This window comes from Nestor notabilis, unplaced genomic scaffold, assembly GCF_000696875.1.
Source record: "Nestor notabilis isolate BGI_N333 unplaced genomic scaffold, ASM69687v1 scaffold93, whole genome shotgun sequence".
Lineage (NCBI taxonomy): Eukaryota > Metazoa > Chordata > Aves > Psittaciformes > Psittacidae > Nestor > Nestor notabilis.
Window position 1 is genome coordinate 67,428 of NW_009922126.1, and position 27,988 is coordinate 95,415.

General features: G+C 44.4%; 1 protein-coding gene across 2 annotated transcripts; it reads left to right on the forward strand.

Moving 5' to 3' along the window:
- Window positions 1-443: 443 nt before the first annotated feature.
- On the forward strand, window positions 444-27,972 carry GABRR1 (gamma-aminobutyric acid (GABA) A receptor, rho 1). Of its 2 annotated transcripts, XM_010011455.1 has the most exons (10): window positions 444-565; window positions 13,924-13,977; window positions 15,433-15,539; window positions 16,906-16,973; window positions 20,172-20,395; window positions 23,224-23,306; window positions 24,491-24,631; window positions 25,104-25,256; window positions 26,710-26,906; window positions 27,685-27,972. In XM_010011455.1, the coding sequence occupies exons 1-10, from the start codon at window positions 444-446 to the stop codon at window positions 27,970-27,972; spliced, it is 1,437 nt and encodes a 478-aa protein (XP_010009757.1). The 2 variants fall into 2 exon arrangements, with proteins under 2 accessions (XP_010009757.1, XP_010009758.1); XM_010011456.1 differs by lacking the exon at window positions 13,924-13,977.
- Window positions 27,973-27,988: the final 16 nt, after the last annotated feature.

Genomic DNA, 27,988 nt, shown 5'->3' on the forward strand with positions numbered 1-27,988 from the left:
ATTGCAATGTCTGTAACAAACAGCACTGCTACACAGATAAGTTACATGATTAAAGTCTGACTAATGACACCTGCCTGCCTGACTTCACTACTTTGGTTAACCAGGCAGAAATAGATGCCATACCCCACAGGTACTTGAAAAGGGTTCAATTTAAACCAATTAATAAAATAGCCTGTTTGGACAAAAAATAATTGTTCTCTGAGAATACGTGAATTCAACACTGCTAGAAAATCCCTGCCATCTGACGTAGAAGGATTTATAGGTTTAGTGGAAATTGCTTTCCCCACTGTCCAGATTAAATACTGCAGGATGATCTTTTGTATGAGTAAACATCCTTCCAAGAACGATCAGACCGATAATGTCTTAAAAAGAGGAACAGGATCTACATTTTGGTTTTCTTCTTTTTGTATGGACTATTTCTGGATACAGAACCTTCAGGTTACATGTTGACTGTCCATAAAATGCATTTTAGCATCTTCCTCCTGTTGTGGGGATGGGTTTTATCCACCGAATGCAGAGCCCACAGACAAGGAAAAGAAATACATGAGGTATACAAAAAAGGCAGGTAAGTCTCATTTTTTTACATTCAAATAGCTACAGTATGGACAAATGTAACATTTCAGGTGAAGATATAATGGCTAAGAGATAATTAAAATTTGCATTTGCAGATTGTGATCTTTCAGTCAAAAATATTTGTTGTTGCTGGTTTTGCCAATGGATGTTTTTAATGCATTTTCTACAGTGAAAAATCATTGCTCTCCTCCCCCAAAAAATAGGTTTGTAAGGTATCTATCTAAAAGTTTGAAAGGATGCAGAAAAGGAAGCATTCGCTTACATTTATTGTGGTTAAAATGTGGCACAGTATTTACATGAAAGTGGAGAGGAAATTCAGGTCCATGAGGATTGTGGCATTCACTGAAGATTAGATTGACTTGAGATCTCAAAAGAAAACATTCCGAATTTCTTTTATTATTCCCATACCATTTGCTTTATAGAGTTTTTGAGAGGAAAAAGTTAAAGCCTCTCTGCAAACTTCAAGGCTATGGTCAGATATAAGGGGAAACAAAAAGAGCTTTCAGTATTGATTTAGCATACTAAAAATGATTTAAAATATTTCTATTGTCTCTCGTTTATGCAAAGACTGTGACATTTTGCTCTCACTATCTGCAGACAGCCATTTTAGGAGATTTTGAGTTAAGAATGTCTTTTGCTACAACTGATTTCTGATTACTTTTATTTGGGGGACATTTGGAACTTTGCTCAAGGATTTTTATACTCAGGCACATAACATGGGGCATCTGGATGAAAAATCCCTTGGATATTTTTTTGAGAATATAGCTGACACATTTAGTTTTCTGTTCAAATGCTGTGTACTTCTGCTTGTGACAGACTGAACCTATGCTGTTTCTGCTTTGCTATAGTCACTGTTTCTGTTCTATAATGACTCTCTATCATCATCAATGCTGTAAAGTATATGGGGTTGGAAATGCAGGTGTGTCACAGTCTTGAGGAATTTAAACCACTGCTGTTACCCTTCAGGACAAATGACTGAAAGGTGGAAGGGATGGCAAGTGCAGTGCCTTTTTGTTTCCCTATAGCCTCTTGTAGCAACTGAGAGCTACATTACAGAGTGACTGCAGTGTCCCAGTTGGCACCTGGGGGTCCATGAGCCATTTCATGCATAGGAAATGGCTTTATCAGTGTCACCTCTTTCATGAAGGTAAAACAGGCAAAATGAATGTAGTGTCTCTGCTCATGATCAGCCCCCAGAGCACGCATTGTCAGAGACAGTATGGATGCAAGACGGCCACGAAACCTCTGTTTTCACTGAGGCTTCATGACAGTGGCAGCAGAGGTGATATGCTGGCTGTAGCAAAATAAAGTGGTAAGAAGCAAGGTACTGCCATTTGACCTGAAGTGTGTCCAGCGGAGGAATGCATACACACAGCCACGTTCTTGTATAGCAGCTTTAACAGAAAATCCCATTGTACCAAACACTTAACAGTGCCAGTGCAATTAAGTTGACAGTATAGCAAATCACAGCAGCAGGGTGTTAAAAATATGTGAAAATAGAAAATAAATACCTATTCAGTTCAGGTAGGAACTGCCTCTTCACCATGCTTTGTATATACAGTGTAATTATGCCAGGACAAACCCATCAGAAAGCCTCAAGGTCTTATGGCCCTGAGAAGCTGGGTCCACCTCCCTCCCAGTGTGCCCACACTGGCCTTGGAGGTAATCTGTGGCCTATTTCTGCCTCAGTAGAGCAGTACAGATGCTAAGGAGGGCTGATGAGGAGACAGGAGCAAAGCTGTCATGTGGCTGCAGGGCCGTCCATCAGCAGCGTGGTGCCCAGTACAGTGTTTAGTTTCCCCTGTGATGGGCTAGGCTGTGAGAGACCAATGGTTTTAACAGCCTTATAATTTGTAAGGTGAAAAAGGAAGATGATGGTCATCTGTGTGATTTTGTGCTAAGCACAAGCAACAAAGCCTTCTACATGAGTTGTACACTGACTTTCTAACTTATGATAATTACCTTCAGTGTCAAATAAACTCAGAGTAACTTCAGCTTCCACCCACTTGCTCCTGTTCTACACTAGCTTGTCTCTTCTTCATCCACGCATTTACAGGTGGATCAAGTGCCTTTTTCATCTCTGCTTAGATATATTCAGAAGGTTATGCTTCTTGTATTTCTCAGTGTAGGATGTTTCCCAAGCTTTGTCTCAGTCATTTTCTTGTTTTCCTCTGTCCCTTCCCTGCTTTTTCAAGATAGACATCAGGACTGAGTGCAGTATTTGTACAGTCCTCGTGTAGGTGTTGTATACAGAGGTACTCCTGTCAGCCTCCTAGGATTGTGGTCATGGTCTCCTTTGCAGCCCTTCAGTGAGAGATCATGTTTGCCCAACGTGACCGGTCATCTGTGTATGGCAAGACACCTCATTTTAGAGGTACAGCAAGTCCTCTTTGGTCTCATGTGTGGGTCCCTATACATTAAGATGATGATCATATAAGATAGTTTTGAAGTAGGCATGGTTGCTTTGCATTTAAGTCAAAGTCAATACCTTTTCCCACCACAGAATTAGATCCTGGAAGGAAAACAGAGCAAGAGGGGATGCTATATAACATCAGAAAAAGCTTGCGGTGAAGGTTGCTCCCAAACATTTTTATATTGACTCTGTTTCCCCTCCCTTCAACACTCAGTCCAGAATATCCATAATGCAGGAGAAGAAGTTATAGCACTTGACTTTGTTACTCCTCTCTAAACACCATTATCTCTTGCTCCATAAGGCTTGGGGTAAGGACAAGGATGGAAAACCATCCCTTCGCTGCAGCCTTTACCTTCTGAAGAGAGCAAGAGGCCTCTGTGGAGACTGATGGGGGAAACCTCTTCAAAGTGGAAAAGGCTGGCTCCACACCACCACAGGATGCTCAGGGTGGCTTGCTTTGCACCCATGGTCTCCTTAGCCTCCAGAAGCTCTTTAGGAGCACAAAACCATCCGCTTGCCCTACTGCCAGGGCTCAGCGCCATCAGGCAGCACAGGCACCTGCTACAGAGACCTGCCACCTTGGGTGTGCTGCCAGCATCCCGCTGTCCCTGGCAGACGCGTCCAGCTTTGCTCCTGATCCTCGAGGTGCGTCTGGCAGAGGAAATACACAGACGTTTAACTTGTTTCTTTGGATGGTGTTGTTTTGCAAGTGTCAGGTTCTTCCAAGGAGACTCACTTGATCTCGAATTAAAACTCTGCACTTTTCAGCCCCAGGGCTTGTCCTTTCACCTGCTCAAATGCAGCAGAGCCCACAGCCTTTGCACTCCTGCTGATATGGCGGGTGGGATGAATGGGGGCCTGCAGGGTCACACAACTTCTCCGTCACAATTTTTGGCACTGCAGATAGCCCAAGGCAGCCATTGTAGGATGAGACAGTGCACAGTGAAAACAGCAAAGTAGATAGCTTTATTGCATGGGACTTATTTCGGAGACTTACAGTACTGTAATTCACTGTAAAAATGCCTGTGTGCCAGTCAAAGACTCAGCTACTTATTTTTGCTAATCTCCAGGGCAAATCGCCTCAAAGGAATTTCACTTCAAAGAGCAGCAATACAAAAATAAAACCTTCCTCACCTTGCAGACCTGCTCACAGTTTGCAGTCAGCCATGTGCAAATCCTGCAGGGTTTGCAAAGCTTTGTACTCCTGTTACATCCACAGTGCCAAAACTCCTACAGGAAGGAGCTGAGACCCAGAGCACTGGTAAGAGGGCTCTCTGCTGCTTTCCCAACTGCTCCGGCTCATGGAAAGCCACCAGGCTGCACAGGGGTCACTAGAAGGATACAAAGGGTCACTAAAGGTTACAGCATCGTTATGCCAAAGCCTGTGTTGCTAATTAGACTTGCAGAATCTGCTAGAGAGATGAGCAATACTGGAGCTGAGCCCAGGTTGTTCAGCCAGAGCTAACTGCTGGGAAAAAAATCTCTTTTAACACTAAAATCTCCCAGGACAGCATTATAACCACCTTTCAGACAAACAGCTCTCAGCAGAAGAGATTTCACTGTACAAGATCTACAGATCGTGTTTGTTTAATCTTAGCTAAGGGACTTGCTTTATGTTTTTAGTCATGTCCCTACCATTCCCTGGACATTTCATAATCATTTTGCTTCTCTCTGGTCTCCAAATAACAACTCGTTTTCCACTCCTCTATAGCTCCCTGTCCATGTTTCTATCAGTAAGAGCTATCTTTTACAGCAGCTGAATGACATCCTCTACAATAAGCCCCGGGCTTGTTATCAAAGGGTCTTTCTCATGGCCAAAGATCTTTATGGAATTTTCAGAAGTGATTACAATTAGTGATACTCTTCCTAAGTGATGGGAACCACCCTCCATTATTATGGCCATGGTTCTTTCACCGTCCTTTCTCAAAGGCTCAGGTTCATACTGAACAGTGGCAACACTAGTTACCTTCCCTTGCTTTTGTTGAATTTGGATAGTTCTGTGTTGTCAGCTCCTCCATACCCTGGCCACATTGTGTACGAGACATATGAGCTCTGTAAACCACACATGGCTATGCTGATACCCTCACTGAGACTGCCTCTTACAAGTAGGGCAGCTCCTATCTTCTTGCCCTCCTAATGCTTTCTCTGGCTTTATAATTTCATCCCTAACAGCATTTCTTCCTTTACCTCCCAGCAACCCTTAAGCCATTCTTTTGTCCTAGAGTTTTGGTGCTGTATCTTATCTTCAGGATTGATCCTGAAAGCATTTATTTGTATGAACAAAGCTTACTAATGCAAGCTGTCTTTAGATCAGATCTTCAGAGTGCACAATAAGCCTGTAAAATGCCTGTTGAAAGCATTGCCTACAGGAGCACATTCTCACTAGTGATCCAGGAGCACCCGCAGCTCCCAAGGCATTGCTTTTGAGGATCAGCAGTTTGTGCTGAGGCTTGACACCATTTGCACCAGCAGTGCTGGGTCTCAGGGCACCAACAAGAGGCCAAGTGTGGGCTTCAGGCCAGTGCGACTGGAGTCTCCATCTTCTCTGTTGGTAACTTGCCTTTCCCTTTCCTCCTGTCACCTCCATCTCCTTCACTCCTTTTCTTTCCTCTATTCAAGGTTCCTCCTCTTCTCCAATCTGCTGTTTCTCTTGTTGTCTCTGACTTTTTCTGCCCTCCTCTTCACCTGCCTTGATTACTTGCCCCTAGGCACATCTCTTGCCCCTGTGACACAGCTCTGCCAAGTTTTTTCCTATTGCTTTTAACTCTATGTTACTCTGTAACTTCCTCGTATATTCCAGCAGCTGTTGCTGCTGTCTTAGCTCTTCTTCCACTTTCCAGAAATCCTATCTTCTGTCCAACAGTGCCCATCTTCTTTATCCTTAGACATTAACTTATTTTTCATTTCTGCTTTGCTATTTCTCCCATTTGCCTTTACATCCCTGTTGATCTTTCAAGTAACTTCAATCCTGCAGGACAGCTTTTCTTGGAAATCTTGAAGGTTTTTTTCTCACAACCTAACCAAAAGTATCCTCTCTCTGCTTATATTGCAAATGAAGATTCTTTGAAAATTATATTTTCTACTTTCATCATTACCACCAGTCTCCTTTCATCCTTTCTAAAACTTATTTTGGGTCTACACTTCGCATAGCTTCCTATCTTTACTCAGGTGATTCATGGCAGAACATAGTCTCTACTGGTGCTTTTGTTGCTACATACATATACCCATGTACTGGTCCACTTTACTGGCCCACTGATGATACAACACCCAGCCAATGTTGCTGCCATGTAACTTGCTCAGGACCCACAGCTTCATACTGTCTTCTAGCCCACCATTACTCCAATGTGTTTTATGACCTGGTGTGAGGAGACATAACAGGCTTCAAAATCCTATCTGCAGCCCAGGGGAAAAACACCCCAAAACCCAAAACCAACCAAAAAACCCAACAAAACCAACACACAAACAAAACACACAAAAAACCACTCCCAGACTAAACCAAGACCAAGGATACTGCAAGGCGGTTTCCTCCCTTCTGAGTACATATAAATTGATTTTCTGGTTTTGGGGTTAGATTCACAACAGAAATGCTCCTGTCGGTCTTTCTTCTAACAACTGCCCAGCCACCTCCTGAACTCACTTGTGTTTTTAGCACTCTGTTTTTGATGAGAGTGAATATGACAGCACGATGATGTACAGTGTTTGTGTACTTCCTTTCAAATTTCTTCTCCTTGTTGTGTGTTACAGTCTTGAGCAACAGATTCCTGTCAACTTCACCTTGCCACTCCTGATTTTGTATCCTTGCACCGTACCACTTGGCTGTTGTCTCCTTTCCCACCCAGTGAGCCTGGCTCAGGCTGCCTTGAAGCCCTCCCCACCTCCGAGCTCTCTGTCCTCCCGCTCTGCTCTGTTTTTAACAACGACGAGCATTGGATATGTGAGATGTGGACATGCCTTGGTGTTACTGATAGCACTGAAATGCTTTCTGTTTGGTTTGCTGCTCCACCCCCAGTAACACCTAACCTCCCCTTTGCCTTTTTGAGTACAGTGAAACATTAAGCTGATGTTTACCAAGAAACAGCCACAACGATACTGAGATAGTCTTCCTAAGCAGTAGTAGCTGATTTGGAGACTGCCACTATTTTAACATTGTTTCTGAAAGTGCAATGGAAAAATTTAAAGATACAAGGCAATGTACACTTTTCTGAGTTTAGTAACACTGAATTTGTCCAAAGTCATTTGGCATCATGAGAATCTGCTGTAATTCTCCACCCATAGTTCTGATTTTGACAGTGAAAACTCTCAATTATTCCTCTGTTTCTTATTTTGTAACCATTCACATGCAGGGAAATTCTGCCTTTCTGACTCTTCGATTTCTTTACAAGTCTCTGGAAAGGAGCTGTCAACACACTTTTGGAAATGGAGGTGCTCTGTGTCATCTTGGTCACTCTCATCTACAAGGTCATTAACTTTTCAGAGAATTCTATTGTATTTATAGTGCATAACATCCCTCAAGAAAGTCAAACTGCCTCTCACTCTTCTTCAATATGTATTTATCTGCTGTCTACTGTTAGTGGGTTTTATGATATTTGTAGCTAAATTGTCCAGTGGAGCAGTCTGTAGCTTCGAGGAGTCCATTTGGAGCTCTTTTTCCAAAGCAGTGGAAAGGTGTCCCTTTCCCCTCCTGTGACGCCAAGGACTATTTAGATGCTGGTTCAACAGTTTCTTACTTGGCTTTCTTCTGGGTAAAAGCCTGGTGACTTGTTATTCTTCACTTCATTTACTTTAAATCTGTCTCTGGTGCTGTGTCACGAATATTTCTTAACATTGCCCCAACAGCAGAATTGTTACAATTCTGTATTTTTTGTAGTGCAGACAAATTCCTTAATTGTTAATGTTTTTGATTGTCTTTATAAAGACAGAGTGTTTTCATTGCTGTAAGTAAGGAAGACAAGCATAGTATTGATAATTAGCTAGTTACTCCCCATTCTGCATTTGTACAACTCTTCCTTTGTATTCCATACAGTTCTTTGTATTCTCTTTTACTAAAATCCATCTTCTTGACATCAAACCTTTTCTCCAGTGTGTTGAGGCTGCTTTGAATTCTGATCCTACAACCCAAATGTCTGTTCCTCTTCCATGCATGAGTTTTATAATTCTGCTGTCTGCATTATTATTGAAAGTATTGACTAGTAGTTCCCAGGATGAAATCTGTGAAATGTCATTTAATGTCTCTCAAAAATGAACTAATGGCAGTTACTCTAACCACGATCTTTCAACCATGCTCAAAGTCACAGTTTCATCTCAACCATATTTCCCTAGTTTAGTAATGAAATATTAAAAGCCTCACTCAATTCTACTTTTCCTCCTGCTTAGACTAAGGTGGCCAGTTACACTGTCAGAAAGGACATTAGGCTGCTTTGACGTCAATTATTGCAAGGATTCGCGTTGAGTGATCTTTATAATCTTGTTATCCCTGGGGGGAGCAGACAAGTCGATTGCGAGTTTGTCCCATTTTCTTTCCAAACATCAAAACCTCAACATCTTTCTTCTGTTCCCTGCTTAAAACCAGGTTTTGTGCTCCACCTCACCCTCTCTCAGGGGCATCACCCATCTGTGAGGAGTCCTCAGAGGTACCCGCTTACAGCTCAGAGACTGTAACAACTGGTGCTCCCTCTGCCCCTGGGGAAGTGACATCAGCCTCTGTTGACTTAAAATACCTCCAATTTATCTAAATAGTCCTTAACACGCCTTGTTAACATGATCTGCACTGCATTGTGCTGACATCCGCTTATAAATCAATTTTTCTTCAAGGACTGGGGCAAATATGAAACCTTCCAGTACCTTCTGCATTGCCCCATTAGCTGCTCCCCTCCCCTTCATCCATTTCTCTATTTCACTTAGCTGAGCCCTGGCAACACACCTGCCTCCTCCTCAGCTGGCAGGATGGACTTCTGTCATGCTCCTTCTGCTGCCTCCAGCTTTTCCTTTCAACCTGTATAACACAAAACCCAACAAACTCACCTCCACTGGATGCAATTTCTGCCACACAGGGACCCTTCCATTTTTGCAAGATCAGGTCCAGTGCCAAGGCCACCGGGGGTATAGCACTTTTGTGAACAATCTATATATGTGGGTTTGTTCAGGTTTTTTTTCTTTGCCAGTGTTTATGCCCAGGCAAAGAACAAAGAAAATGCAAATTTTAATGGGTATATATATGTCTCCTGCCCTTGTGTATTTTGCATCCTGAGATTGCTCTGTACTCAAGTATTACGGGATTAAAATGGAGTTCTCATTGAATTTTCTGTGGCCACCAAAAAAAAAATGGTAGAACAGCTCCGAATCCCACTGTTTCTCAGACTTTGTGATGTGAACATTAAAAATAGCCCCCGTTCCCCATTTCCTTTCATAGATTTAAACACCTACAATAGCAATTAACATCTTTAAACCTACTAATCATAAAGACACATGACCCAACGTAATTACAAGTAAACAAGGGCTTGACAAATGCCAAGATAAAATACTGATTTTGTGATTAATTTTCCTGAGTTTTTAGTGGATTGTTCACAGCTCACAACTTTGTAACTCTCCTAATCTCAGTACAAATCAATGTGTTTCTATCCTACATTATCCCTGGGAATTAGTATGTTACACAGCGGATCTTGTCTCCTGCAGTGCATGTTGCTGGATAAGGGCAGCTTTTCAACAGGGCCTTGACTAGCCATAATTTTATGGGCAGACTGAGGAGAACACATCTCCTGCCAATCTTCTGCCCAGCATGGCACGAAGGCTGTGCAGCACAGTGGGTGCAGGACAGGAGGCACCACACAAGCAGCCCAGCAGTATCCATCTAGCAAGGGAGACCCCAGAGCTGAGCACCGTGGCATAGGTGGCAAGGATGGGGGACTTTTCATCACTTTCATTGTTTTCCAATTAAAAATCCTGCTGACATCTGGCTCAGCAAGCTCCACACCCTCCCTTGCCTTGCGTCAGTGGCAGGAGAGGCTGTGGATCCGCTGCACCACAGCACAGCGTGAGCACAGCGTGAGCATGTGGTGGTTTCAGAGCATAGGGGCAGAGAGTCCACAGTCTCTGCACCAGAGGAGGGGTGGAGGCATCACCCAAGCATGAGATAAGCAAGGAGGAAACAGGCACTGGGTGTCTCTGCACTGGTTGCCAGCTTTCTGGGGGGGCAGGCACCTCTGCTCAGGGTGGGAGGTTTGGAGTCAGTTGCAGCCAGAGCCCCCAGCCATAATATTGCTGATGACGCAAGTAACCAAAGGGACAGAGATTATGCCACAGCCACATGTCAATGTTATTTCCTGAGACAGGACCTCTTCTGACATCTCTTCTCTGATCTGCCATCCTAAGATTACCATGAGAGATGGAGAGGACAGGCTGTCCAAGAACTTCATGAAATCTGATAATAATAATAATAATAATAATAATAACAATAGTGTTAGCCCAGTTTGCCAAATCCAGCAGTACAGCTCCTCAAGGATGTCATCCCTTGGACCTAGGAAAGACTCTGTGAATCTGGCTCCATTACTTCAGCAACTTACTTTCACTTTTCTCTTGAGGAAAATACATCAGATCTTGTTTTTTTCCTGAAGAAATGAAACCGTATCTTGATTTGACTCCTTAAGGAAGAAACGTTCCCAGATCCTAATGAGATTATTCTAATAAGAGTGTAAAATAGGTCACCAAATAGGTCACCATCTACTACAGATATATTGCCTCCCGCAGAGAAAAGAGAGTGTGATTTATAGGTGGGAAGAGTATGCTGCATAACTAATTACAAACTAAAATGCTCAGATTGATAGTGACTTCTCTCAGAATTGTTCTGGTTACTTCCAGAAGCTCTTATTTTAAAGACGGAGAGTACTGTGGGTTTTCTGGTGCACACTGGAATTGTGGACCTGACACTCCTCTAGCACATGTCCTGAGAAGCCCTGCAACACTTTTTGCTGTTGCAGTGGCTATAAGTGCCATAGTAAATCTTGGGCTTAAAAAAACCCTTCAGTTGCTTCATTCACCCTCAGCCCCAGCAAGGCTCAGCTTATGGGTTAGAAGCATCTCACGATCCCTTGAAGCAGCAGGGAGGGGGACCTGGAGGAATAATGATGGCTTTGGAGAGGTTGCATGACTCCAGCTGCCATCAGGATTCTGAGAGCTGATGGTCTAGCAATGCACAGGAAGCACTGTGAATAAAATAAATGCCACTCCAGTTGTTGCTTTTTCGTGAAGCATCTCAGTGAGTTCATGAGCCATGAAACGCCTTTTGGCACTGTAACTGTTGGGAGATAAATATTGACATTGCAGTAGGAAAAAAAAGTTGTTCATTGTTCAGTGTACTTCACCTCAGGAGCTATTAGTTAGTTCTAAAGACAGCCTATCACCCCAGAGAAGGCAGGAGCGATACTGTCACACTGTGTGGCTGCAGTGGCAAACAGTTGTGCTGAGCAATCTGTGAGCAATATCTGGACCGAATCTCCTGAGTGCAGCTGCCACAAACACTCAGGGACAGCAGATGTGTGAGGTCAAGCCGTGGTGGCATGCCATTGATTCACAGCCTGAATGGGCAGGCTAATGGGGTCCCATGATGGAGCTGCCATTGATCACTTAGCCCGCAGAGCACTCCCCAGGAACTGGACCAGAAAAACTATTTATTGAATAGAAAGAAATGAGGCTTCAAAAGGCAGTAACTGGGGAATGACTGTCAACAGGTGAAGAATGTTTTGCTGACACAGGAGGAGGCACAAAGTGGGGAAGGCTTGGTAACCTCAGAGCTGTGACAAGGGGAATGGGACTGGCAAAAATAAGTGAAGGATATGAACCAAAGCAAAACTGAACACAGTCTGGAATGTGGGGGGCATTTAATCATAGAATCATAGAATGGTTTAGGTTGGAGTGAACCTTAAAGGTCATGTAGTTCCAACAGGTCCATGTCCTTCTTATGTTGGGGGCTCCAGAGCTGAAAGCAGTACTGCAGGTGGGGTCTCACAAGAGCAGAGTAGAGGAGGAGAATCGTCTCTCTCAGCCTGTTGGTTATGCTCCTTTTGATGGCTTTCTGGGCGCAAGTACACACTGCCAGTTCATGTTGAGCTTCTTGTCTACCAAAACTCCCATGCCCCCCTCCTCAGGGATGCTCTTAACCCATTATCTGCCCAGCCTGTATTTGTGCTTGGGATTGCCCCGACCTATATGTAGGACTTCACACTTGGCCTTGTTGAACTTCATGAGGTTCACACAAGTACTGTGTGACAGTCAAGCCTGTCAAAGTCTCTGATTTGTTTATTCTGGTTTGTGACAAGCAAATAAAGTTTAGACGAAATGGAGAATCACCTGGAAGAAATAAGGGGAACCACCTGGGGTTGCTGGGTGCAGAGGATGGGGCGGATTTAGTCACAAATCCTTGATGGCTATGCCTTGAAAACTCTCTCAACGGCAGGATAAGGCCAGGGCCAACATGAAGCATTAGATAAGCTCTACAAAGAGAAATTAAAATTAGAAATTGCAGGAACATGCCTGCTTCATCCCTGCTTGAATACCAACGTTATTCCTGAACAGCCAAGAGTTTACTAGGGCACCTTAAAGTCATGTAAGTCGGACAGCTTGTTGCCAGAATCTGCTTATCCCCAAAACACATGAAATTACTTCCCGACAGCCGGTGGATGAGAAGCAGGCAGCAGCGAGACATGTCAGCAGCAGCCCAAGGGCATATTGACAAGGCAGAAGATTCCAGAAAGTGCATTTTGCATTTGCAAGCGCATTTTGCTGCATGATGCCCAGGTCCAAGAGTGCCGAAGAAGCTGCTCCTTGCAATAGCAATGTTGCTGCACGGCCCAGGGCCATGTGTTTGGCCTGTGGGTCTATTCCCAGCTTTCCTCTGGGAAGAGCAGAAAATACCCCACTTGGTCAATGCTTCACTTCAGTCAATGATACAGCCCAGTGTGCCCACCCCTAGTCTGCGAGATGCGGAGCTTGTCTGCTTCTCTGTGGCAGCAGAAGGATGAATTCCCCTCCAGTGCTATCGGCTGTTAGAGCATTCCCAGCCCCATGAGAAATCATCCTGCATAGCTTCGATTTGGCCACTGCTCACCAAAGGGATGATGGTGCTCGGGCAGTGACACAAAAGGAGTTTTGCTGCTGTATCTTCAGAGGGATTTGAAATGTATGTTAATGGGCAAAAAGTCTCATTAGTAGAGTTGATTAGAGTTAGCTTTAATTACAGAGAGAAGCTAATTTTTTTTAACTCTTAATTAAAGATGAGTTAGAACTGTTAAATATTTAAAACGTTACTTTTGCTCAAGCTAGCACTTACATTGCTCAAAGCAATAATCTTTCCAGCAATGATAAAGTAAAACGTTGGCCAAACACCTGAAAGGAGTTTTCTTAGCAGCCAGCTGGGAGACAGTATGAAACCAGAAACAAGTTTTTTAATTTCCCTCCTCCCTCGGAATACTTTGGAAAGGTTTTGTTCTCATGAACATATGCAGCCAGCTCTGGTGAGTGGATGTAGCTCTGTACTATCCATTGGCAGAGGCTCCTGGGCAGCCCACCCTGGCCCGTGCAGTGTGTCCTCATTCCAGGGCCCCTGATGATGCCAGCCATGGCAGTGGGAGGAGGGAGGCTGCCTGGGTCCTTTGCCAGGCAGTTAAAACCAGTGGCATCCGACCTTCCAAATTCATCGCTCCCCTCCATATGCCGTGCCCAGGCCACAAGCCCCCTGCGCCTCTCCCCCTCCACACTCTCTGCCATGCCTCGACTGACACTTGCCTTTGGTAAAAAGGTAAAAAAAAGGTAAGATCCACTTCACACATGTACAGAAGGTGACGCCATGGGGTCCGGTGCTTCCTGCTGCACTCCCTCCTGATGCCTTCACCTCCCGCCCGTGACTGCCTGTCTCAGTGCTCCCTTTTCCTGTTGTTCCCACGCAGCCGGCCGCAGCGGCAGCGACGGGAGGCTCACGGCGAGGGACACAAGCAAGGCAGGTAGGTGAGACCCTCCGGTGGCTGCTGCTGGCTCAGCCTTCCCTCTGTGCATCCCTTCTGCGGAGCCGAGCCCCCGCCACGGGCTCTCCATCACGACGCTTGTCCCTCTGCCGCTGCCAGGGAAGAAGCACCTGAGCACAGTGAAGCCTGCTCACATGCTCACAACGGTTTTGCCAGTGACCTGCTAATATCTCTCCCCTGCCTCAGCAGGGCATCAATCTTCCCCAGTAATGCCTACAGATCTTTCGGAAGCTAAATTAAGTTTAAAGTAGAAGCAGGGGACACCTTTTAAAATGCCTGAGGGATAATTCATGACTAGAACTCACTAATGGAGGTAGACAACTTGCCATTCCTAGGAATTATTAAACTGAGACTAAACATCTTTCTAAGATACTCCATAGTCCAGATAAAGCTCTGGGCTTGAGAGAGGAGTCACTGATAACACCTCTTAAGTATTTGTTAGGAAATGGTTGTATTGGCTTCTTGTGGTACAACTGCCCAAGAATCTGTGAGAAGTACAGCATGGCAAAGCAGTCTCATTTAGGAGACTCTTTATCTCAGGAACACGTTGCCCATCAAGCTGCTTTGTTTTCATTTGATCTGTTTCTGTTTTGTCTTGTCTTTGTTCAGACAAGTGCCTCTCTGACCATGCCATCTTTTCTTAAACCAGCAAAACCTTTCCTCCTGTTTCTGAGCCCTCGGGCTGCCCAAGTGGCTGGCGCATGCAGCTTGCTCTGAGGGCAACAAGATTTCCCCTACATGATGGAGCAACCAAGAACCTGCTGCCACCACCATTCCAGCCAAACACTGGGGGAGCTGAACAGCATTTTGCACCTTGGAGGTGGAGGAGGAGAAGAGCATCCTCTGTCCAGCATTTGGTGCAACTCCAACAGTTTCTGGAATGACCCTTCCAGGCTCTTTAATGCTCCTTTTTATCCTCATTAGAAATCTGGGGCAGGAGCTAATAATTTTATCCCAAGTTAAGGGAAGGCCTGCCTCCTGGCCTCGTTCCCAGCCTGTCTCCATTTTGTTCCTGGGCAACAGCCAGTAGCTTATTTGGTATATTGTTTCCCTAATTCCTGGCCTCATGGCGCATCACAACTCAACGTCAGAAACGCCTCCCCTCGTTTCCATTTCCCCAACGACCCACACCCTTTATTCCTCCAGCCCACACCTTGAATGATTGTCTCCAAACCGTGCTATAAGCAGGGATAATCTTACAGAGACAAAATGTCACCAAACAAAAGTTTTCTCAGTGCCAGAATTACCACAGGTGCCTAAGCTGTATGGTGAGTGCAGGAATCATTTGCTAGTGACACACCGCCAGCCACTGCAGGCAATCGCATGGTTATGGTCTATGGGGTAGATGGTCTGAGGGGTAATGGAGCGAGGCGGGTGCATACCTCTCACAGGTGCTGCTCAGGGCTCACAGCTGTGCTTCTTTCTTCCTGGTAGCCCAATCCTAAAACGAAGCCCTGACATCACTAAATCTCCCCTGACAAAGTCAGAGCAGCTGCTGCGAATAGATGACCATGACTTCAGCATGAGACCAGGGTTTGGAGGTATGAGGTGCACATTTGTCATTGTTCCTGTTTTACACTGACACTTCTTTATACTGTAAAATGTGCTCAGGTGAACAAGTAGATTGACAAGTAGAGCATTTTACATCTCTCATTTTTATCATTTTGTGTTGTGATTTCATGACATGCTCAGGAGGACAGGGGACAGTGATATAGGCTTCTTCCTTGGATTAGCAAATAGTGTGCTCAAAGGCATGGAAATGTGATTACAGACAATATATTATTCCTGGTATTCAGTGACACTTTCTTCTGACATGAAACTGCAAATACACCTTATGTTTATTCCTGGATGATGGGAAATTCTAAGATTTCACCTTACTACAGTGATGTGTGTGCATAATCAAATAATGTACCATGTCTACTGACCTGGCTGTTTCATTTGTAACTCAAAAGCAAATATTTTTACTGCCATGTGTTAATGCTTGCTCATAGTTTTGTGGTTGTGTGATAGAGCAACCAAAGCTTTCAGGGAAATGGATGAAGGAGAACACATTCTGTTTCAGCCCATCAGATTAGAGAAATATTGTAATTTATCTACCCTTTCTGGCTGACAGATGGCCATTCAAATCCAGGATACCATTATATACTCTGATGGAAGAAGATTTTACTGCTAAATGCTCAATATACCAAATACCAGCATGTTCAATTAATTTAAAAAGGTTTCAGTTTCATAGCAGTCTGCTAATGTGAGTATTATTTGTCTTGACAGATCTCCCGTACTGTAATTGCCAGAGGTATACAAGGGCTAGTTAAAGCCTTGAGGAGGGGAAAAAAGACCAAAATCCCTATTACATAGAGTCACAGTCAGACTCCTGGGGAGCCCCAGGCTCAGTGGCACACGCCTGTGTCCTACAACACATCCTCTCCTGTCATCCTGTCTTTCCCACAGCTGAGCAATGGGTGATGTGAAAGCCAAATACACAGAGTAGCTGGCTCTCAGGGATGTCACTAGCCTGAGAGGGAAGCAGAAATGAGGGAAAATTTTGGAGTAACTCTTCCACATTCTCTTAGCTGTCCCAACACTGCTGTCCATGTAAATGGATGTTCTGCCAGGCGCATGTCTTGTGAGCGCTAGAGCCAAAAGCAATGAAAACTGCTCTTAAATTTTTAAGGAACGCATCTAGGATGACACAATAAAAAGACAAAGTTGGTAATAAGTGAATCTCGTAGCTGATTTTGGTTGTTACTAGGTTTTTGCTATGAATTCCAATAATTTCTGCTTCCAATTGGTTTACTGTCCTTTCTATTTCATACTGAGCATCTAATTTTATCTCTAAGATATGAAAGCCAGAGGATTACTTTGTCACACCTGGTCTGTATTTTGCAAACTTTTTATTTTTCCCCCCAGGCCCTGCAATTCCTGTTGGGGTGGATGTCCAAGTTGAAAGTCTGGACAGCATTTCTGAGGTGGACATGGTAAGAGTCACAGAAGAGCTAAGGTCAGATGGGACATCTGGAGACCACCTAGCTGAAACCCCTGCTGAGAATAAGGCCAACTAGAGCAGGCTGCCTGGGTTTGTGTCTGTGGGATTTGAATACCTCCAAGGATGATCACTCCACAGCCTTTGAGAGGCAGATTCATGTTTGATCTGAATCTGTTGGCAATTACTTCTATTGACCTCACACAACCACTTCATCTCCCTTTAAGCAAAAGGCAGAAACCTGACGTTTTCTTTTCTCTAAGACAAAATGATACAGCACTGCCAAGACTGCCCCAAAGGATTTGGGGGTTTACATTTTCTTAAGAAGTGATAACACATTTAAAAGTTCTGAGGAGACCAATTAATGTGATGGTTTTAAAGCACTTTGATATACTGCAGACACAGGCTCACTTCAGCCATGTTCTGAGGTGGTCAGGGGCCAGCTAGCTCCCAACCAGAAGTCATGTAACCATCCCAAGGGCAGCACTCATTCAGGCTGCTGAGTCCTGTTCTCAAAGGGCAGGCAGAATGAGCTCTTAAGGGAGAAGTCTCTCCAGAACTTGCCTTTGGTGCATTAGCACTTTTATCACCTGTCCTGGGTTCAGCTATACCATCACATCACCCAGCTGTGTCCTGGGAATCAGCATAAAGCTCTGTTGGTTATTAGGTTTTTGATATAAATTCCATACATACTATATCTTATATATATGTATACAGTATCTTTACACTAATACTGAAGTAGGATTTGACGGGCATGCAGGACTAATACTAGTGCTCTACATAGGATAAATTCTGTACTGAGTCTCTGTTCTTCGTTTCCTACCCTACAATTAGTAGTGTAAAACCAGTCAGTTTTCAAACATTCTCAAAGTGGTGCAGATTTTGGTCTTGATGACTTTTGCTGGAGAGGCTTTTTTATCACAAAACACTGCTGAAAGGTGTTATTTCTGCAGGAGGTTTTCAGTGGGAAGATTTTTCCATGTATTCATGACATGTAAACAGCAGCCTGCGCAGAAGAGCAGGAGCACAGAAGGGGAACAGCTATTTCAGCTTTTGAGTGAGCTGGGTATCTACAGTCAACCAATGACTTGCAGGATACATCAGGGTTGCAATGCTGGGGCACATAAGGGTGTACATTTCCATCAGCTCTGGGGAGCCCTTCATTTGTCCTTTCTGTCTCTGGTGCTCTTGGCACCCTGACTGCCAGGATGGAGACTCTGAGATTTCACCTCTCCTGGGATGCTCCAAACCCTTCTGGTTGAGGAGAAAGCTTGTGAATGTGGCCAGAGAGCCCCTGAAAAGCTTTGGAAGTTGCAAAGGGAAAGAACTTAACATTGAAGACTTTAAAGTAAAAATAAAGCATCGAGCCCACTCATTTTTTAAGCAAGTGTTATGATTTTGAACAACTTCCCTTGGTTTTTGAATACTGCCCCTGCACATCATGCTGCAAACATCCAGTAATATGGGAAAAACACTGCATGGCCTCGGGTAAAAAACACATTCTGGGTCAATTTTGTCCGTTCACAAAATAATGATGGAGAAGACTTTATATTGTCCGAATCAATTCATTTTAACTTGTGCAGCTTTATAGAAAAAGGCTATAGTGGTTTGCAAGACCATTGCTTGTTTTTTGAAGAAGAGAGAGCAGTGACAGAGATATTCAGTCTGCACTAAATTTAAGATTAAGGAGTTACATATATCAATACTTCCTTTTTCTCTCCTACTTTCTGACTGTTTACCAGAAAGTGATAAAATAATACAGGATTATTATAAATCATTATAAAATTTCATAAGGATGCTACAAATCAGATTTAAAAAATTATAAATATTTACTATGGGCCAGAGACTCTGTGTCCTGGTTTCAGGTGGGGTAGAGTTTATTTTCTTCCTAGTAGCTGGTGCAGAGCTGTGTTCAGCTTTAGCCTGAGAACAACGCTGATAACACACCAGTGATTTAGCTGTTGCTAAGTAGCACTTACCCTGATCAAGGACCTTTCAGTCTCATGCTCTGCCAGAGAGGAGGGGAAGCCAGGAGGAAGCAGAGACAGGACACCTGACCCAAACTGGCCAAAGGGGTATTCCATACCACAGCACCTCATGCCCAGTATAGAAACTGGGGGGAGTTACCCGGAAGGCCCAGATCGCTGCTCGGGTCGGGCTGGGTATCAGTCAGCAGGTGGTGAGCAATTGTATTGTGAATCACTTTTCTTTCCTGGGTTTTATTCCTCTCTCTTTTTTCGTTTTTAATTATTATCAAATTCCACTTTATTTCAATTCTTAACCTCCTCAATCCATGGGGTTTACTTTTTTTTTTAATCTTTATAAAACATTTCCAAGAATTATATTGGCCTCTAGTATAATAATAGCACAGGCTGCAACTAACAAACTACCTGTACTGAAAAAAGACTGCAGAAACCCCCATATTTCAAAATACTTGGAAAGTGGTGTGGAGAAAAAATTCAAATGTCAAATAATTAAAAAAAAACCCAGCACCCCAAACCCATCTTACTTCTACCTCAGACTCCAGGGCTGACTTACAAGTCTTAGACACTTCCCTCAGTTTATGAGCAATATATTATGCCACATGGAAATTGTGTTTATAAACACTTGTGTGTGAGCTTATCTTCAGACACGTGAGGGCTTCCTTTGAAATAAGGAAAAAGACAAACCCAAGTGTATGTGCCTCTGGGATCTGAATCCACATACAGCAGAGCTCAAACAGAAGGAGCATGCCTCAGATCTAAGAGTACAATGTGTGAGGAGAAACCCCACAGAAAAACCTATTTTGGCCAAATACCAAGTCAAAAAGAATTCAGTGCTGAAGGGAGCAGGCAGCGAATGCTTCTTCACAATTGGGTCCAGAAATGCAGCATTGTATGGGATTGTGGGATTAAGTGGTCAGCAGCACTCTCCACCTCCTGTTGCCTTGGCATGTCTGCCTTTTGGTCCCTGGAGTGGCTGCAGACATCAAAATGCAATGTTTGGGTTTCAGAGGTGGATTCACTGCCTGGGTGGCCTCTGATTTCTGAATCCAGTAACTTGGTCTGACTTGGGGAATAAACAAGCTGCAGCTAGTCATGTCCCCTGCAGCTCAGAGGGTGGATGTTCCTTCAGCTCGTGGTTTGTCCCAGAGAGGAGAAATCATTGCTACGGTGATAAGGTGTATGCTGTGACACAAGCCTGTTTGTTGCAGGACTTCACCATGACTCTTTACCTAAGGCACTACTGGAAAGATGAGAGACTGTCCTTCCCCAGCACCAACAACCAAAGCATGACCTTTGATGGCAGGCTGGTGAAGAAGATCTGGGTCCCTGACATGTTTTTTGTCCACTCCAAGCGTTCTTTCATCCACGACACCACCACAGACAACGTCATGCTGCGGGTCCAGCCAGATGGGAAGGTACTTTACAGCCTCAGGTAAAGCTGCATTCAGTCGATGGGACCTATTAGTGGAGTGAGAGAGAAAGTGGTTTAATTGATTCCTGTATTGTGTTTTTGCATGACTTCATACTAAAAAAAACCATAAAAAAGAACGAATGTGCTGACTATCCACCGACATGCGAGTCCCTATGCAAGTTCCTTACGTGTCTGTGTCAGGAAGCCCATTTCCGTGCCAATGTTGCTGCTTTCACTGGAGTCCCTTTGCCTTTTGTGCATGTTTATCCCTGCTCCTTCTGTCAGAAAGCTGTGGCCAGATGTGGCAGTCCCCTTGGGGCATCTCGCCAGGGACCAGTGGGCTGTGGGGCACACCGATGAAGAGGCAAGGCTGGAAAAGAGCAATTTCAGATGATAAACAGAAGTCCAAGGCAGCTATAGTTACCCACTGTACAACAAAGTCTCTGGGCCTAGCAAAATGTGTAATTTCTATTCTTACAGGTAATTATGAAGAAACATAAATTGTACTGAGCACAACTTGAGCTTTGTGATAAGCAACAAAGCACGTAGAACATCCTTCAGCACGCAAAGTGACGAGCTTCAGAGCAAGGGTATATGGCTCCATGTGACTCACATGTATGGTTAAAGCCATCCAAACACTTCACTTCAGCTCTTCCTGCTTTTTGCTCACTTTTCATGTGAAATGCATGAAAGCTTCTAGAAGGGGACATTTTGGGTAAACTTTGTTTTGTCCTCTAATTCGAGGGGTGATCCCAATCCTGGCTTTCTCCCTTACTTTCCAACTGGTCGATCAGCTTTGAGAGAAACATTGCTGACCTAAGTCTGAACATTATTAAAGCAGGATTTATTTTTTCTCTGATAACTAACACTTTCATATTTGGAGAGCTTTTGTATTTTTATACTAGGTGGGGAGCACTTTTCAGTCTCCAAGAGAACCTAAAATCAGTGCTTCAGTTTTTCTTGGCTGCAGCTCCACTCAGTTAGAAAACAAGATTTGCCAAATGACCCGTAATAACCTAATAGAGAGGAAACTGCTGTACAATATTCAGATGCAAGAATGTCAACAGGCTCCACAGCAATGAAGTAGCAAAATACATGCTAAATAAACAAAGCATCAGATGACAGATAATATATTCTGAAGGACAAAAGAGAATGAAAAACTGACTGATAGGAGGTCAGGATCAGCAAGGTGCATACATAGGTTTAACTAATGGTAAGGTTGCAAAACACATTGCTTGGGAAGGCTGTGGAGATCTTTAAGATCATTTTAGACAGCAACCTTAGGAGAGGTAGAGGTAGAGCTGAGCCTGCCATGAAGTGAGAAGATCATCTTCCCAGCCTGCTGAGGTGTTTTATGATTTTATGAAGGGAAGGCAGGCAAGTAAGTTCTTGATTCCCTGTGGGGTATCATTTTGACAAGAATTTTCTTGTTCTCTGGCATTTTTATCTTCCTGTTCATTGGAGTTCAAAGCCTGAACAGTGTCTACCTTCTCCTTATTAAAGCTTTTTCTTCACTCAGCGTATTAGACAAGGTTCAGGTATTCCTTAGTCCTTTACAAAGTTTGCTCAGGTCCTTAATACAATAAAAAAGACAATAAAATAACATATTGCTACGTGATACCAATCACCTGCACAGCAAGCCTTTATAGGGTCTAAAGAAGATGGGAACAGAAGAAGTTCAAACTCCTCAGTCTTGTGCTTAGAGAGTTGTCCTTTAAAAAATGCTGGTGAATGTCTTGAATAGCAAATTGTCAGAGTTTAATTATTTCATTCAGTGGCAACTGAAGGTTGGAGTGCTTGATGGATGCTGGGGAAGGATGAATGCTGGTCTCCCCTTAGGAGCAAGCAGGTCATTGCTGCCTGCCTGCCTTTGCTGAATGCCTTTGCCTGTAGATTATATTTTTCCTTGATGTTTGCCTTTTTAAGGTTCTTCATCAGACTTTGTGTCCTCTTGTCTTGGAAACCACTGTAGACCTTGCTGGCACCTAAACAAGTAGTCTGAGCCAAGCGCTTTCACTCAAAGACTGTCCAGATAGGAAAGCAACATCACTGAGAGCCTGCATTTGCAGAAGGACTACTAACAGAAGGGTTACACTGTGTTTTTATCATTATGTGACAGATGTCTGTCCACCATTATCACTGCTGTGATTCATTAATTCTTTCTCTATAATGACTGATAGTTCTATCTTCATTTACTTCCCTGGAGTTTAAGCCAGTTGAGTCAAGATTTATGGATGCTTCCAGTGCAAACACAAAATCATGCTGTTAAAAATGAGATGATCAGACTATAGCAAGACCAGAGCTTTTGATTGACGGGGCAGAGCATTTCAGTGGTCTTTGTTGCATACCAGCTCCAGCATTGCCTGTGCCCTCTGCTGGCTGATACCCATGTGGGGTCACTGGAGCAGCTGGAAATTCACAGAGTGCAGAGAAAAAAACCTACCTGCATCCCTCATGCCACTAGGATGGCTTTGGAAAAACGGAAACCATTTTATAATACAAAACATCCATTGAAAGCACAAATCTTTGCAGAGAGATGTTTGCTGACAGTCAAAGAGGAAGATGTGACCACTCTGCCCTTTCCTGTTTTCTCCTCCAATATTTTTGTCATCAACTAGCATTTTGTCATGGCCTGACTTTCCAGTCACCTCTTCTAACACTGGTTTGCTGAGAAGAAGAAATGGCTTTAACTAAATTGGAATGGCTTTAGCTGAGTGGAAGGTGTTTATTTTCAGTGGACTGGTACTGGCCAGATAGTTACTTAATAAAAAAAAGAAACTCACAGCTTTATTATTTCACAGTCACAGAAGATGACAAGTTTTTAATGGAGTGGGTTTTATTATTCCTAGAGTTACGGTAACGGCAATGTGCAACATGGATTTTAGTCGCTTCCCCCTGGACACACAGACATGTTCCCTGGAGATTGAAAGCTGTAAGTAAAGCAGAGGTGTAGGGGAGACAAGTGCTGCACCCCATGGGCACCCAAACTGTATTTAATTATACCAATAATTATACCAACAATTAAATTGCTGGTACCATTCATGGGAGCTCTCACCGAAGTCACTTCAACACTACTCCCTGCCCATATCTTTTCACTGGGATTAGGTGGTGTTTGCAACAATGCATTGCTCTGATAAACCAGCTGTGAGCACTGTCATGTCACTGCCCCTGAAAGCCAGGCTGCCCTGCTGCCACTCCATCCCCAGGGGACCTGGGCCACTTCCCTTGTGCATCAGCAGTCTCCAGCTGCACCCACTTGCCCGTGTGCCCTCAAACACATAAATAAATGGCCCTACATCCTTCCTGTGCACCATCTGCTCATCTGTGGTGTAGAAACCAGGATGGGGCACTGACACTAGTCACCTTCCTGTTATATTTCTTACACCTATTAGCAACAAATGCAGCTAATCCCACATGTAGCTCCTTTGTCCCAGGTATGATGCACATATCAATTGGCCAGATTTCAAACAGCAGCATTTTAAACTTCTCACTATTTAGGAGGTTTTTTCTTCTCCTTCTTAAGATTGCAGTGAGAAATTAGAATCTTAATTCTGTTTTAAAGCATTTATGTGTGATTTTTTTTTTCTTCCTGCCTGGGAAGAGCTGCTACTAAACTGATCTGAAAGGATTAACATTGCTGTATTTCCATATATATTACAAAAGCAAGACCTGCAATGCTCATATGTGCACCACAGGCAGAAATTTTACGCAAGTTTTTCGTCCTACATGACTCAGACCATCGATAGATTGTTCCTCCTGTTACCCCAGACCATCAATAGTTTATTCCCCTAAGGCTCCTTTCTTTTGCTTCTGATTTTAGGATGTTTAGAAGGGACAATTTCTCAAGTTCTGATGTGGTGGGTTACCTGACTTACATATGATGTGTGTGAGGTTATGATGCACCAGGCATGAGGCCTGAGGGCTGTGACAAGCAGCTAGTCCAATCCTTGCCACACACATACCCACCATTGCCACGGCTCTCAGATAGGTGGTGGCATTTGGCCTTTTCAGCCAGAACCTCACAGGTGGCCTGGAAGGTGTGTGGGGACACAGGGGGCTGTGGTGTGACAGCAGCTGGCTCAGCGCACTGCACTGAGGTTCGCTTTGCTCCCTTAGATGCCTACACTGAAGATGACCTTATGCTCTACTGGAAGAATGGGAACGATTCCCTAAAAACAGATGAGAGGATATCACTGTCCCAGTTCCTGATCCAGGAGTTTCACACCACCACAAAGCTTGCCTTTTACAGCAGCACAGGTGGGTAGTGGAGTGTCTGACAGAGAGTGGGCTGGGGGAAGAAGGGGTGCAATCTGTCCCTCTCGACCTTGGCCATGGAGGATTATTCACTGGGAGGTCTCCTTGTGGCCCCTGAGACCTGCCTCTTTCCTATGCCGAGGCTGTTGTCCCTGCCACAGACTTCTGTCTTGATAGTTATATAGTCTGGAAAGATAACCCTTCTTCAAGATCACACCAAGCCTTAACACGAATTAAACTCTCTTCAAGTGAACAGGTTATGTTGTCTTCTCTGGAAGTTATGGTCCTGAAAGATGATTTGACTTTTATAGCTGGTTCCATAAGGAGTCCTCTCTGTAAACTGCAATTATCTGTGGTCATTAACAGTGTTTTTCTAAAAGCAAATGAGGCACTATCCCCCTAATGCAATATCACCTTACCTGAAAGTACTTTGGTAACAGTGTGACTTCTCTTTTTCCTTCTCTCTGTTATACAGGGTGGTACAATCGCCTCTATATAAACTTCACTTTACGCCGCCACATCTTCTTCTTCTTGCTCCAAACCTACTTCCCCGCCACCCTCATGGTCATGTTGTCCTGGGTGTCCTTCTGGATCGACCGACGAGCAGTTCCCGCCAGAGTCCCACTAGGTAAAAAACAACCTTGCAGTCAGCAGACCTGAGACAATTGCTGCAGCTGCAGCCTTGACCATCAAGATGAAATCCCCTGTGCTAAGCACTGCCCTCACACTGCCTTGTGGCACAGAAAGCAGCTATGCCACACGTGTCCCCCATGCAGGGCACTGGCCGTGGTACAAACTCTCCATCTGCCCTGCAGTACCAAGCAAATTACCTCCCCTGCTTGCACAGTGCAATGTGAGGGATTCAGCTTTCAGCTGAATCCCTCACATTTCAGCTTTTGCAACTTCTTTCAGACAGATGAAGCCATATGTCAGAGGAGCCACCATGGGAGCAGAACTATGATATGGATATAAATCTTCCAAAGCAGGTGCCTTGCAAAGTGCTGTTACTGTTTTTGCAGACTTTGAGACCCAAGCTTGTTTCTGCTTACTCCAGGCAACATGCACCTCAGGGTTTTATTTATTGTTAAAATCCTATTCCTCAGTGGAGAGGATATATAGAGGCATAACAGAGATGGCAAACGGGGTAGTTATCCATGTCTGTGTTTAGAAACAGCATCCGTTGCCTTGAGACCTCATTAAAAGCAGCATAAGGGTTTGGGCTATGGCTTTTCGGAAGATATAGGCACTGCCTTTAGCAGCACTTTTTAGCACCTAGATACTCCTGTGAATTCAGTCCTTATATACATCATTTCAACTTTCAAAGGGATCATAAACGTTACATAATTAGCCCCTGAAATAAGAGGGCCACAAAAAGCTTCCCTCGGAGCTATGATAACACTGAACTACAGGGGTTCCTGCCTTTGCTGATGCGTTGCTTGTGCTCACCCACGGTGTAACATGGGGCAGCGTTGCCCTGTTGGGACCCCATTAGTCTCTGCTCTTGCTGTGGGGAAGGCACAGACCAGGCGTGAGTGACTGCCCACAGAGCAGGACCTCCTAGGAGCAGATGGAAAATACAGGCCTGCGGAAACTGGGGGAAGCAGTAGCAGCAGCAGATGGGCTTCATGCGTGCCCATGCTGTGGAGGGGCTGAACTAGAAGATCAGATACTCAGAATCATAGAGTCATAGAATATCTCGAGTTGGAAGGGTCCCAGAACGAGCACCGAGTCCAACTCAGTACACCTCCAGGGACAGACTGTCCTGAGCCTGGAGATGAGGTGCAGCCAGCACATGGACAAAGCACTGCTGCCTGGCCATGGGGTAGGAGGCTGGTGGTGTAGTGATGAACCAGGCTGGCAACACTCTGAGACTAGAGCTGTTTTCACTGAAAAGGCAAGAAAACTCAAGTTAGAAATCAGGGCTGCCTGGACCCTCTTGGGCAGTGACACCCATCACCCAGCTGTGAAAAACAATACTGAAAAGTAAGTTCAGATGTCATAAGATTGTAATAACAGCTCTATTTGTGATAAAGAGTCTGGTTTGAAAGAGTCTTATGGTCTCTTTGCTGGTGTATTTCTAGGGATAACCACTGTGCTGACCATGTCCACAATCATCACTGGGGTGAATGTGTCCATGCCTCGTGTTTCCTACATCAAAGCAGTGGACATTTACCTGTGGGTCAGTTTTGTGTTTGTCTTCCTCTCGGTGCTGGAATACGCGGCTGTGAATTACCTGACTACGGTGCAAGAGCGGAAGGAGAGGAAACTGCGGGACAAGGTGAGGTTTCCTCTTTCTGATGCAGCTTTATGCCCCTGGGAAATGCTATGGCAAATGTCTGGGAATGTCCAAAAGCCGCAACTACAGCGCGCTGCTCCCAGCTGCCTGGGGAGAACGCAGCAAAACGACACCAGCAGTGAGCCATTCCAGGTTATAGACAGCCCATACCCAAGCTTACTGCTCTTTCTTCAGAGTCTGAGGATGCTAGTTCCACACTCCCCACCCTCCACCCCCCTAGTCCTCTACCACCTGTATAAAAGGGATAGGTTTTAGGATTTTATTTTTTATACTGAAGATCCAAACCTGTATAGCACGAGACAGATACTGCATTTTGTTCTTTATATAACTGTTCTCCAGGCACAGTCTGAACCTACACAATGGTCCAAATTTTCCCCTTCTTTTGTTATATTTAGTTATAACCACCTAAAATTTCAGTCTAAGCTCTTCTCTTCAAAGGGGGCAGGCCTCCTTGTGGTTTCTCTCTGTCCTTCTGTCTGATTTTCTCAGCTTCAAGGTGCAGGTCCACCGTTTATTTACACCCTGGTAGCTGGGCTGAAGCCAAATGAGCTTTTCCACAGACAGTCTCACACTCTCCCTGACTACACTGTGTCTTCCAGGCACAAAAATGGAGAAGGAAAAAGCTGCTGATCCTCTAGTTCTCCCTTTTGTGTCCCAGCAGCCAGAATTCCCCACGCTTCTCGTCTATTTCTTAAGGAGAAACGGGATATCTGTGTATAGCTGGACACTACTAAAACCCATCCCACACTTGTGTCCACAGCTTCCCTGTGCGTGCAGCCTACCTCAGCCCCGGCCCATGATGATGGACGGCAGTTACAACGATGGGGATGTGAACGAGCTGGGGCACTACATGTCTGAGAACGGGGACAAACAAGACCGAATGATGGTGCAGCTGGCGCTGGGGTCTGAGAGGGGCTCGGGCAGGAGGAAAAACCAGAGATACGTCAGCATGCGGATCGACACTCATGCCATTGACAAGTACTCCAGGATAATATTCCCTGGTGCATACATCCTATTTAACTTGATATACTGGTCCATTTTTTCATAAATACACCTAACTCCTG